This window comes from Eubalaena glacialis, chromosome 9, assembly GCF_028564815.1.
Source record: "Eubalaena glacialis isolate mEubGla1 chromosome 9, mEubGla1.1.hap2.+ XY, whole genome shotgun sequence".
Taxonomy (NCBI): Eukaryota; Metazoa; Chordata; class Mammalia; order Artiodactyla; family Balaenidae; genus Eubalaena; species Eubalaena glacialis.
The window spans coordinates 99,999,555-100,013,643 of NC_083724.1; the positions used below are offsets into that span (position 1 = coordinate 99,999,555).

At 45.0% G+C, this 14,089-nt stretch overlaps 1 protein-coding gene across 1 annotated transcript in view; it reads right to left on the minus strand.

Moving 5' to 3' along the window:
- FAM120A (family with sequence similarity 120 member A) overlaps positions 1 to 1,107 on the minus strand; it is a 103,542-nt gene extending 102,435 nt beyond the window's left edge. Inside the window, exon 1 of the mRNA XM_061200626.1 lies at positions 606 to 1,107. Coding sequence (XP_061056609.1) covers positions 606 to 1,079 — 474 coding nt within the window. The 5' untranslated portion in view covers positions 1,080 to 1,107. The remainder of the gene's footprint in view (positions 1 to 605) is intronic.
- Between the last annotated feature and the right edge of the window lie 12,982 nt (positions 1,108 to 14,089).

The following is a 14,089-nucleotide window of genomic DNA, read 5'->3' on the forward strand; positions in this document are numbered from 1 at the left end:
CAAAAATACCTGTTGCTGTTCAAGCCCTGCTAAAGGAAAACCAGCGTCTCATAAAAGTTCAGGTTAGTAATCTACCTGCTTCAAAGAGTGGAGGAATACTCAGGATCTCAGCGATGGTGGCACTGCACCCTCCAAGCCTGCAGCTATCCGCTGGTCCTAAGGTTCTCGGACGGCCTGGAGCAGCCGAAGTCCCCAGACCCCGGGCACTCGCAGCCGCCGGCCGGGCTCCAGGCCGCGCGTCCATTTTGCAGCAGTTCAGACCAGGAGGGGAGAGGCGCCTGCGGTCCCCAGGACCCAGACCCCGAACCCGGCCCAGCTCCAACTTCAGACCCCGGCCCGCCCCGAGCCCAGACCCCGACCCGGCCCAAGCCCGGACCACAGACCCCGACTCAGGCCCAGACCTCTGGCCCGCTCCTTCTCTGGTCCCCCAAACTCCAGTCCAACCCCGACCTCGGACTCCAGATCCCGACCCACCCTGACTCTGAATTCCAGCTATTCCGGCCCCACGCCCACTCAGACCCCAGCCCAGCCCCGGCCTCCAACCCCGCCCCCGGCCCCCAGGCCCATGCGGACCCCGGCCAGCCTGCCCGCCCGGCGGGCCGCACCTTGACGTGGAAGCGGATGAGCGCCAGGCGGATGCAGTGCGCCATGCAGACGGGTGGCAGGAACCAGACCTTGGGCGGCGGGGTGCCCTTGTTCTGGACATGGCTGACGATCTGCTGCGCCGTCTGGCGCTCGTTGCCCTGCCGCTTGACCCACTCGTGCAGCCGCGCCTTCTCGAGCGCGCCGTTGAAGAAGACGAAGAGCTCGATGTTGCCGCCGAAGCAGGCCTTGGCTAGCGCGGCCAGGTAGCCGAGCATGTGGTTCCACTGGCCGCCGCTCACCCAGTCGGTGTAGAAGCCGCCGTAGAGGCGATGCAGGCAGTTGTCGGCGTCCACCAGCAGGCGCAGCGGCGTGTGCGGGGGCCGCTGCCGCCCGCCGCCCACCAGGCTGCCCCGGGCCAGCTTCTGCAGCTCCACCGGCACCACGGCGCTCGGGCAGTGCTTCTCGATGTAGTCCTGGAAGCCCTGCACGCCCATGGCGGCGGCGGCGGCGGCGGGCGCGGGGCGGCGGGGCGGCGGGGCCGGGGGCGGCGGGGCCGTGGCGCTGGCCGGGGCCGGAGCGGCGGGCTCTAGGGGGGGCCGGGCCGGGCCGCGGGCGCGCTCATGGCCGCTGCTGCCGCCATGTGCTGCCGCCTCCCAGGGCCATGGCGGGGAGGGACCTGCGCCGTGCGCCGCTCCAGGCCCAGGCCAGGCTGAGGCGGCCTCGCGCGGGCGGGCGGGCGGCGGCGGAGGGGCGGGGCGATGCCAGCTGACTTACGTGGGCCGGCGGAAGAGGCGGAAGAGGCGGTGCCGCGGCTGAGCTGCCGGTACACCGCACTGAGCGGTCGGTACACTGAGGGCCAGGACTCCGATTCTGAACCCCAGTCCGAGACCGAGGAGGACAGACCTGGGAGAGTCCGCGAGGTCCAGTCCGGGGAAGGGGGCGCCGGGCCCAAGCGGCGCCGCTGGGCCTGCGCGGGGTCCCGGGAGGTCTCAGAGCGGTGGCCTCATCTCGTCCCCTTCCTGGTCTCCCAGAGCTGGTCACCCGAGGAGGCCACATCCCCGGCTCCAGAATCTGGTCACCCCGAGACGGCCTTATCCCCGGAAGCCGGTCAGGCAGCCCTCTCCCCGTACCCGCTCGGAGCCGGTCACCCCGAAGAGTCCGCGTTCGGTCCTCAGGATCTGGTCACCCTGAAGAGGCCTCATCCCGGAAGTCGGTCACCCCGAGAAGGCCCCGTCCCGTCGTTGGTCACCCTAAGGAAGCCCCATCTTAGTCCCCGGGTCTAGTCATTCCGAGGAGGCCCTGTCTCGTCCCCAAGGACCGGTCACCCAGAGGAGGCCCCTTCCCATCCCTGTGCCCTGAGAAGCCCTAATCCCTGGGGTCTGGTAACCCCAAAGAGGTCCCGTCCTCGTCCCGGGAGGGCCAGTCATCCCGAGGTGGGACCAGTGCCCTGGCCGGGGTGGCTGCAGAGGGAAAGTGGGCAGGCTGGTCAGGAACTGGAAGTCGGGGTGCATCTGGGAGGGGGGAGGGAGCAGAAGCCACTGTCCCCAATGGAGAAAGGAATAAGTCTCTGCGCTGTGTCCCCAAGTGTAGTTACCGAGTTTTAGAAATGATCACCTGCTCTCTCAACCTTAATCGCGTTGGTATCTTTAATTAACTTGGGAAATAACTCTCCAGACTTTTGGTTGTTCACAAGGAGTGGAGTCGTAATTCTGAGGAAGTTGGAAAGGTGGCAGATTGACCCCACTGCCCGCTGGGTTTACTGCTTTTCTGGGAGAAATAGGGCGGTGTGAGCCGGGACCCTCACTGGAGCTCCCTTTTAGGTAGCACGGTTCCCTACAGGCAGATCTGACTCAACCCACTCAAAGTGGTTTCACGGTCTGAAGGAGCCTCAGGCTCCCCTTTTTCATTTTCACACCAGTAACAGATTTCATGGCCCAGACACTGAAATGACAATCTATAATGTAGTATACAAGTAGTCTTAGTGTCAGATAATCACCGAAGAGACTTTAAAAACAGTAGATCTGTTAGAGCATGTGAAATGCCTCCTTTCTATTTAGTTCCAACTGTGGAATGCCTATCTTCCCTAACTCTCGCTTTCCTGAGGCTGTGCAACCCCTCCTAAGGAAAATGATTTAAATCCTTGCTGTAGTAGCATCTTCTGGAAGGAGATCCTTTCATGACTTCTGTCCCAGAGCTCAGCAGTAATTGCTTTTTAAATGAGGTTAATATTATAAGTATATTATGCTTCGATAAAATGTTTTTTAAAACAGATTAATGTCTTACAGAATGAAGCATTTAAAAACTCAGAACTCTTTGAAGTTTGGAAGTGGCGTTTTTACTTACCTCCAATCCTCCTGTCTGTTCTTTTTTCTGGAGAAACCTCTGTAGAGGAGCAGGCCCAGACAGCAGGTGCAGAGCAGATGGAGCCTGCACCCATGTAGGTTCCAAGAAGCCTCCATACTCTCTGTCCCCGAAAAGGCAAGTTGAATTTTTCCATTTCTTATAACTTCACCTCAAATATAGGCCAGTATGATATACACATAAGTAAAATGCTCTTGGTATTTTGATAAGTATGTTTAATTTTTAAAAAACAGACTTTGGCAAGTTAAGCCACTTACTCATACACAAAATTAGAGATGAAGCCAGGATTATGTTATTTAACCATTTAAAGTCACGTTAAATACTGACACCACAAATATTCAAATTTCCTTCTATAATCCACTGTAGGTACACAAGATTAGGAGGAGTAATTTTAATCACTCATTGTAATTTAATTTATAACATTGCATTCCATATTTACTTTTGCTATGTACTGTTTTTATTTCTTTTAAATGTGCTTGCTTTTAACATTTTAAATGCTTTGGTGCCAGTGTCTGGGGTTCTGAGAATAAATTTATTTTCACCTTAAGACAGTATAGAGGACTAAGGTTCTAGAGTCAGACTACCAAATTTGTCTAGTCCTACCTCTGTGCCCTTGCATAAATTACTTAAACTTTTAAAACCTTGCTTTCTATCATCTGTACAATGAGGATATTAATAGTATTTACCTTCCAGATTATTATAAGGATTAAATGAGACAATTTGCGTGCTTACCACAGAGTAAATGCTCAATAAATGTTGGCTTCTGTAACTATTACTTCCACATCCTATAATTGTATAAACTTTATCCTTAAGAACATGGATCAGTTATCTTACTTTTTGAAACCTTAAAATTCATTTTCATAAGTATAAAACATAAATTCATTTATGCTTACTTTCCCTATTTAAGTATGTGTTCACATTAAAAAAAAAAACTCTCGTATGTTTTGAGTAACATTATTAGTGGCTGGCAAGATGTTTGGCTGACAAATATTTTATGTAATCTTCAAATTCAGAGGTTGGTTGAAGTTAAATTTTTTAAGTATCAAGGTAAAAGCAAACATCTGTATTGAAAATTTAATAAAAATTATAATATCTTCTTGGGTTCACAATATATGATAACTAATGGTTGGGGACTTTCCTATTTGCAACCATCTTTATCTTTGGACATTTCACTTACAGCATATGAGAAAACTTTTAATTTCACTAAGAGATTGCCCCACAAGCAAGAAAAAAATCTGAAAAATAAACAAAAATGCTAAAAAGGACATGGCCCCACGCTTTACAAAAATTACAAAAAGAGATTTCGGAAAAAAGTTATGATTAATAGACAAAGAGAGCCAGCCCATGTATGCAAAAATTACTGGTGTGTGGAAAACCAATGACAGAAATACTTATTTTCAGCTCTTTCACATTTTAGCCAATTTAGTTTTGATCAATTAATCTATAGCCCAAAGTAGGAAAATATTGTCTATCTTATTTACATGATTCTTTCCCAATTAAAGTGTTTTGTAGTAGAATGATAACTTTACTTAATATTCTACTTAGCTGAGGCTTCTATCCACTAAAAGGTTAAGCTTTCAGTGTTTCAACTAAGGTGATTGAGACCCATGTAAACATTAGCATATAGTAGGAGAACAGCAGGCTGGGGCGCAGGCTGGGGCTAAGCGTGAAACGTGTGACCCTGGAAGAGAGCAAATTAATCTCTGCTTGGGATTTGAACATGTAATGTTTACCTAGCACTAAGCGCTAATCTGTTAATTGATTGTCAATTTAAATTACCTGGAAGAACACACAGGTATCTCTACAGTCTTGAGGATTTTGTTGTTGTTTTTGTTTTGGTATTCTGGAATTAAAAAGTGCTTTTTGTCTTTAGTTATGTGGATTAAAAGTCATGTTCTCTTCAGAAGTATGAATACATTTTCTCTTTCAACCATAATTTTTTAAAACAGGTATACATTATAGTTTTAAATTGTACGTCAATGGGAAAGTATAAGTGAATTTCATTAAATGCAAATTTCTGGGGCTTTTCAAGAATAGAGGGAGTTTCCAAATGCGTGGCTGACAAACATTTTATATAATCAGCTGGTTACCATCTCAGCTGAAGGGTTACTGTACTCCTTCATTACTAATTTTCTCTTCCCTATCTAACAACAACTGGGAGCTCTTTGGTTCCCATTCTTTCTGAAGTCTGTAAAAGATTGTCTGTGTCCCCTCTCCACCACTTGTGGAAATACACAGAGGCCTTCCTGGCATTTCTTGTGTATCCAAGACCTCTTCCTCTCCACATCAGTCCTTACTGACACGAGGCATCAGTCTGCCTTGACTCCCACCCTCACCTCTGGGAGGTGCTGAGGAGTAAGTAGACAAACATCCATAGGGATGCTTTGGAAGACAATACTCAGTTGGGCATATATTCTCTCATTTGAATAGAAGAACTTTATAGTCATCTCTTACATACTACCTTATGGAATCTTCAAAAAATAATTTTTTTTTGGCCGCACCGCACCACACCGCTTGCAGTATCTTCAACCAGGTATTGAACCCACGCTGCCTGCAATGGAAGCTCAGAGTCCTAACCACTGGACCACCAGGGAATTCCCCCTCCCCAAATTTTTTTAGTAAACTAAATCTTATTTTTAAACATGATATAAATCAAATGAAAATTTTATTTTTTTAAACCAGGAATCTCCATTCATAAGTACAAAACCATTTTAAGATTTAAGTAGAGACTAGTTATCATTAAATGGTCTATTGCATTTGATAAAAACCATAAAAATGTTTCTGGTAGGAGCAGTTCTCTCCCACCAGAATATGAAAAGCAACCAGCCCTGACAATGCTGGAACACATGAATCTGACCTCCTCCAGGGTGTCTGGGGCCTCAGACAGGTGAGAGCACATAGTCATTCTCTGGAAACTGAGCTGAGGCTCCTGGCACAGACTCTGCTGCCAAAGGAAGAGGTCAGGCTTGCCTTTGGAACTACAAGAATGCAAGTGCCTCTGGAAGACAGGGAGAAAGTTCTGCCTTAAATGCAGATGCCCTCAGAGTGGAGCAGTAGCCTGAGCTTGGGGAAGAGCTGAAGGCAAGAAACAGCCCCTCCTCCCCTGCCCATCACTGCCTCCTCCCCCTCCCTCACTCCTTGCGGGTCCCAGGTAGGTGGTACAGGCAGCACTGGCCCAGGATGGGGGACTGGGGCCTAGAGCTCCATCTTCCACTTCAGTGCAACCCGGAATAAGGATTTCAGCACAGTCATGAGACAATGCCTGTTAGTCTATCTATCTATCTTATAACAGATACCTACAGTTTTGTCAAACCAAGAAGCACTATAAATATAATATTTTAAAATAAGAATTTCCATGTCCCTAAAAAAGAAAAGATTATATACTCAATAATCTTATCCTAACATTTATGTTCCTTGAGCTACACTGTTCAATAGAACTTTCTGTGATGAAGGAAGTGAGCTGTACTGTCTAGTATGGTAGCCACTAGCCATAGCTGGCTATTGAGCACTTGATGTATACAACTGAGGAACTAAATTTTTAATTTTATTTAATTTTAGTTTAAATAGCTACATGTGTCTAGTGGATACTGTAGCAAAAGATCTTAATTCCTAACAAACTGAACAATTGCATCAGTCTGGCCCCATATTAGATTACATTTAATGTCTCCAACCTGATGGTGAAAAGAATATGGCTCCTTTGCTGTTAATATGGTAAGCAAGTACCTGGATTGACCATTTCACCAAAACAATATACAACTTCTGAGAAAGATATCTGGATATCTTTAGGAAGGGAAAAGGAATGCTGAATGTCCAAAATAGATATATGTTCATGACATGCATGATAAGACCCTTCCTATACCCTGTCCTTAAAAGATATAGACACTGTAAAGCCATGCCTTCTGAATTTTAAGCCACTGATTATATACTGAATCACTGGTGAGCTACGTGTCTAAAGAACATGTCCTATTTTTATTTGATCCATTTTTCTTTTTTTCTTTGCATTTATTTAACTCACTGCAAATTCACTTAACTACCCTAAGAAATCGATATCTATATCTTAACACAAAAGTTCTCATAGGAAACATCATGGAACTCCTTGCAGCTATCAACATACACCGTGATATTTCCATGACCTACAAGTCTAGAAATCTATGCCAAGTAAGGTTAATTTTTAATAGTTTAATCCACTAAGTAGATGCTTATTAAGCATTCATATCTTTCATATTTGTAAAGTACATATTGTGACTCAGATTTATATCTTATTCTCCACAAACTCACAGACTACTAAGAAAAGAAAATAATTGCATATATAACTTGTATTACCGAGAAAGACATTGATTAGTACCAATGGGAAGATCAGAGAATATATCCTAGGAGATCATATAAGGAAGAAACTAATTTTAAATTGAAGCTTCAAACTTTCATTTTCAGCCAAGATGAAGTAACAGGAACTGACTACCCTCTCACCTGAAATAATAATAACCAAAAAAACCCAGACAACATATGTGAAACGATGGTTCTCAAGACATTGAACATAAGTCAATGAAGGACAGATCCTTGAGAAATGGAAAACAAAGGAGATGAGCCCTACAATTGACCCACCTCACTGCCTGTTGAGTTTTGAGGCCATTATGTAAGGAAAGGAACCCACAGAGCCTGGCAGCCTCCCTAAATTGAGGGGATGAAACTGGGAATCTGGGTTGGGCAAGATGGCTAGAATTCACAGGGCAGTACTGGAAAGAGGAGTGATGTACAAAGAGAGGACTCCAGAGATCTGCAGAGACTCCTCCACAAATATTCAGCTGAGAATCAATTAGTGAATACATGTGAGCAAGCTACCTGAGGCAGAGGAAAAATCCGTTGGGAAGGATGAAAGGACACAGTGCCTGAAGTTCTGCCATGAGGCCAAAAGTAGTGCTTGTCCCAACAGATTGGAAAATCACATCATTCAAAAGTCATCAGCTAGAGTACTAAAAAGGCTCTTCTAGTAGTGAGATAAAATTAACTCTAGACAAGGATTCTGGGAAGATAATGGAGTAGGAAGCACCAGAAATCTGTCTCCCACCTAGACAACAATGACACTGGCAGACTCTGTCTGACGTAACTGATTTGGAACTCTGGAGTCTGTTGAAGACTTGCAACTTCTGGGGAAGGCTTGGATGGTAAATTTTGGTTAATTTTAGTCAATTTCAGCTCTTAGCTGACAGTAGTAGCTACACATCCCCACCTCCAGCCACATGGCAGGCACTGAGCAGCTTGCACACAGCTTGCAGGAGCCAGGGTAGACAAAAAGGACCCTGTTCCCCAAATATTGGGGATCTGTGTTCTGGTCACTGATTGCTTCTTCTGATCACAGAGGTGCATGGAAAAAGGCAGGCAGCCATTGTTGCTGCACCTCCCCTCACATCCCCCCCTCCCCGCCACCTCATTGCAAGCTTCTCTCCTCTAGCTGAACAGCCTTCTAGGAAACTTAAAAGGCCAGTACCCTTTTCTCCTGCCTTAATTTTTTGCTTTTCCCCTTTTGGTAGTCAAACATTAAAGACTAGGACATTCAAAAACAACTACATATATGGGGGAAATTAGAAAGTGACTAAATGTGCTCAAAGAAGGGCTCAGAAAAGACCTAAGAAGACATTTTTATTTTGAAAAAATAATCAAAACATCAAACCCTGAGGAATAGTGACAATCTGATTTCCAGAGTTACCATATTATTAGATTCAAATGTCCAGTGTTCATTCAACAAAAACTCACACAAGGCATACAAAGAATCAGGAAAGTATGGTCAATTCAAAGGAAAAAAATATAATTCAAGAGTCTGTCCATGAAATAGACCTAATGGAATATATATTAAACAAAGACTTTAAAACAACTGTCCTAAGATGCTCAAAGAACTATATGAAGATGTGGAGGAAGTCAAGAAAATGAGGTGTAAACAAAATAAAAGTATAAATAAAGAGATAGAAAGCCTAAAAAGAAAAAAGAAATTCTGGAGCTGAAAAGTACAATAACTGAAATGAAAAATTCACTAGAGGGATTCAAAGGCATTTGAGCAGGCAAAAGAAATAATCAGTGAACTAGAAAATAAGAGAGTGGAAAGTATCCAGGCTGAAGAACAGAAAGAAAAACTGAAGAAAAGAAATGGAGCCTAAGGGAACAGTGAGACATCATAAAACATACCAACCTACTCATCATTGGAGTCCTAGAAGGAGGAGAGAGAGAGAGAAAGGCACAGAGAGAACATTGAAGAAATAATGGCTGAAAACTTACCAAATTTGATGAAAGGCATGAATATAAATATCCAAGAAGCTCAATGAACTCCAAATAAGATGAACTCAAAGAGACCCACCCTGAGACACATAATCAAACTTTCAAAAGACAAAGAATGAATCTTGAAAACAGGTAGAGAGAAGCAAATCATTACATAATACAAGGGATCTTCAATAAGATTATGTTCAGATTTCTCATCAGAGACTTTAGAGGCCAGAAGACAGTGGGCTGATATATTCAAAATGCTAAAGAAAAAAACCTGTCAACCAAGAATCTTATATCCAGCAAGACTGCTCTTCAAAAGTGAGGGAGAAATAAAGACATTCCCAGATAATCAAAAGCTGAGGGTGTAGCCACTAGACCTGCTTTGCAAGAAATGCTCAAGGGAGTCCTCCAAAGTGAAATGAAGGAACACTCAGCAGTACCCCAGAGCTGTATGGAGAAATAAAGATCACAATAAAGGTAAATACATGGGCAATTTTTAAAGCTAGTATTATTGTAACAATGGTTTGTAATTACACTTTGCATTCTACATGATTCAAGAGACTACTACATTTAAAGGGAAAAAAATTAGTGTAAAAGCTAGTATTACTGAAACACTGGTTTGTAACTCCAAACCAATGCTTTTAAAAGAATTATTAGTTTTTGTTTTGGACACACAATGTATAAAGATGTAATTTTGTGACATCAACAACTGAAAGGGGCAGAATGAAGCTACAAAGGAGCAAATATTTTGTATGTTATTGAAGTTAAGCTGCTATAAATTTAAATTAGATTGTTATAACTTAAGGATGTTAAATGTAATTCCCATGGTAACCACAAAGAAAATAGCTATAGAATATATACAAAAAGAAATTAAGAATGAATTTAAGCAATTTACTACAGAAAAGTCAACACAAAAGAAGATAGGAATGCAGGAAATGACAGCCCCCCCCCCCAAAAAAACCCAAAACAAAACAATAGGGCAAATAGAAAATAAATATCATCACAATGACAGAAATAATTCCTCCTTATCAGTAACTATTTTAAATATACATTGATTAAACTCTTCTGTCAAAAGATAAAGATTGCCAGAATGGATAAAAACACATGATCCAACTAGGTATTGTCTACAAGAACTCACTTGAGATCCAAAGACACAAGCAGGTTGAAAGTGAAAGGATGGGAGAAAGATTCTATGCAAATAGTAACCAAAAGAGAACATGAGTAGCTATACTAATATCAGACAAAATATATTTTAAATTAAAAATTCACAATACTGGACGGAGCGACCAGAAAGAAGATAAATAAGGAAATAGAGGATGTAAACAAACACTAAACCAACTGTATCTAGCAGACATATACAGTACACTTCAACCAAGAACAACATACACATTCTTCGCAAGTGTACATGGGACATTTTCCCGGGTAGACCATATGTTAGGCCATAAATTAAGTCTCAATAGACAACAACTAGGGTGCCTGCTGGACGCTGGTGGGGGACCTTGATGCCCAAGGAGATGGGAGAAACCCCTGAGTGACCGGGTAAGACGTGGGGGGAGTGAGGGGGGAGGAGAAGTGGGGGCCAGACAAGACCGGTGCCCCTGAGGGGTGGCTGGGAAGGGGAGGGGTTCCCACGCCTGGAGGGACCCTCTGGGGCTCAGAGGATCAGGGGGAGTGTGCCTAGCGTTTCCCCTGCCCAGTAGGGCCCTGGGAAGCCTGCTGGGCTCCCAGGCCAGGTCTCCCACCCTCCAAGGCCCTCTCTGGGCTGCGTTGGTCCTAGGGGCATAGGAGGAGGTGGGGGGAGAAGAGCAGAGGTGGATGGGGAGGGGCCCTCCAAGATTGGAGGATCAGGGGAGGCACGGAGGGCATTTCCCCCACCAACTCAGGCCCCAGGAAACCTGCTGGGCTCCCAGGCCTGGTCCTCCATTCTCTGGGGCCCCCTCAAGCCCCATGGGTCCTAGGGGCATGGGAGGGAGGGAAGAGGGGGGAAGAGGAGGAGAGGTGGACGGTGGGGGGGTGACCCTCCAGGACCAGAGGATCAGGGGAGGTGTGGCAGGTGTTTCTCCCACCCACTCAGGCCCCAGGAAGCCTGCTGGTCTCCTGGGCCCAGTCCTCCTTTCTCCAAGACCCCCTCTGGCTGCAGGGGTCCTGGGGCATGGGCAGGGGGTGGGAAGAGGAGGAGAGACAGCTGGGTAGGGGCCCTCCAGGATCAGAGGATCAGGGGAGGTGCAGAGGGTGTTTCCCCCACCCACTCGGCCCCAGGAAGCCTGTTGGGCTTTGGGGTCTCATCCCCTGCCTTCGGGACCCCCTTTGGCCATGTAGCTCCTAGGGGCATAGGAGGGAGGAAGGAGGGGAAGAAGAAGAGAGGCCAACGGGGAGGGGCCCTTCAGGGGAGGATCAGGGGGGAATGCACCTAACATTTCCCTCACTCACTTGGGCCCAGTGAGCCTGCTGGGATCGTGGACATGGTCCTCCAACCTCCAAGGCCAGAGGCACTCCTGGACACTGCCTACTGTGTTGAGTATAAGCCCCACCCCCCACCCCCCAGGGCCTTTTCCAGGCCTGTGGGTCCTAAGCATAGGCCCTACCCACCACCTAAACCCTACCCCTGCCTAAGCCTGGCCCCCCACAGCCAAGGCGTTTTCCAGCTTTTTTTTTTTTCTCCTCTTTTTTACTATTGTGGTTCTGCTTTACCTTCTGGTTGTTCTTTCATCTATATTCTTATTTTTTTATTTTTTCTAACATACCTGTTAGTTTTCTAATCCTATTTTATTTTTTACTCTTTGTTATTGTTCTGTTCCTTTTTTTCTTTTTTCTTTTTTCTTTTCTTCCACCCCTGCTGCTTGCAGGATCTTGGTCCACGAACCAGGGGTCGGGCCAGAGCTACTGTAGTGGGAGCTCCAAGTATGAACCACTGACTAACAGAGAACCTCAGACCCCAGGGAATATTCGTCTGAGTGAGGTCTCCTGGAGGTAATCATCTTGGTACCAAGACCCAACTCTACCCAGCAGCCTACAAACTCCACTGCTGGAAGCCTCAGGCCAAACAACCAGTAAGACAGTAACACAGTCCTACCCATCAAAAACAAAAAAAAAAGATGACAAAAAAATATGTCACAGATGAAGGAGCAAGGTAAAAACCTACAAGACCAAATAAATGAAGAGGAAATAGGCAACCTACCTGAAATAGAATTCAGAGTAATGATAGCAAAGATGATCCAGAATCTTGGAAATAGAATGGAGGCATGGATTGAGAAAATACAAGAAATGTTTAACAAAGATCTAGAAGAACTAAAGAACAAACAGAGATGAACAACACAATTAACTGACATGAAAAATACACTAGAAGGAAACATTAACAGAATAACTGAGGCAGAAGAATGAATAAGTGAGCTAGAAGATAGAATGGTGGAAATAACTGCTGAGCAGCAGAATAAAGAAAAAAGGATGAAAAGAAATGAGGACAGTCTTAGAGACTTCTGGGACAAAGTTAAACACACCAACATTTGAATTATAGGGGTCCCAGAAGAAGAAGAGATAGAGAAAGTGTCTGAGAAAATATTTGAAGAGATTATAGTGGGAAACGTCCCTAACATGGGAAAGGAAATAGCCAGCCAAGTCCAGGAAGGGCAGAGAGTCCCATACAGGATAAACCCTAGGAGAAACACAACAAGACACATTAATCAAACTAACAAAAATTAAATTCAAAGAAAAAATATTAAAAGCAGCAAGGGGAAAGCAAAAAATAACATACAAAGGAATCCCCATAAGGTTATCAGCTGACTTTTTAGCAGAAACTCTGCAAGCCAGAAGGGAGTGGCAGGATATACTTAAAATGATGAAAGAGAAAAACCTACAACCAAGATTATCCAGCAAGGATCTCATTCAGATTCAACAGAGAAATCAAAAGCTTTTCAGACAAGCAAAAGCTAAGAGAATTCATCACTACCAAACCAGCTTTACAACAAATGTTAAAGGAACTTCTCTAGGCAGGAAACACAAGAGAAGAAAAAGAACCACAAAAACAAACACAAAACAATTAAGAAAATGGTAATAGGAACATACATATCGATAATAACCTTGAATGTAAATGGATTAAATGCTCCAAAAAAAGACACAGGCTGGCTGAATGGAAACAAAAACAAGACGTGTATATATGCTGTCTACAGGAGACCCACTTCAGACCTATGGACACATACAGAGTGAAAGTGAAGGGATGGAAAAAGATATTCCATGCAAAAGGAAATCAAAAGAAAGCTGGAGTAGCAATACTCGTATCAGATAAAATACACTTTAAAATAAAGACTGTTACAAGAGATAAGGAAGGACACTACATAATGATCAAGGGATCAATCCGAGAAGAAGATATAACAATTATAAATATTTATGTACCCAACATAGGAACACCTCAATACATAAGGCAAATACTAACAACCATAAAAAGGGAAATCAACAATAACACAGGAGGGAGGGGCAAGATGGCGGAAGAGTAAGACGCGGAGATCACCTTCCTCCCCACAGATACATGAGAAATACATCTACACGTGGAACTGCTCCTACAGAACACCCACTGAACGCTGGCAGAAGACGTCAGACCTCCCAAAAGGCAAGAAAATCCCCACGTACTTGGGTAGGGCAAAAGAAAAAAGAAATAACAGAGACAAAAGAATAGGGACGGGACCTGCACCAGTGGGAGGGAGCTGTGAAGGAGGAAAGGTTTCCACACACTAGGAAGCCCCTTCGTGGGCAGAGACTGCGGGTAGCAGAGGGGGGAAGCTTCGGAGCCACGGAGGAGAGCGCAGCCACATTGGTGCGGAGGGCAAAGCGGAGATTCCCGCACAGAGGAGCGGTGCCGACCAGCACTCACCAGCCCGAGAGGCTTGTCTGCTCAGCC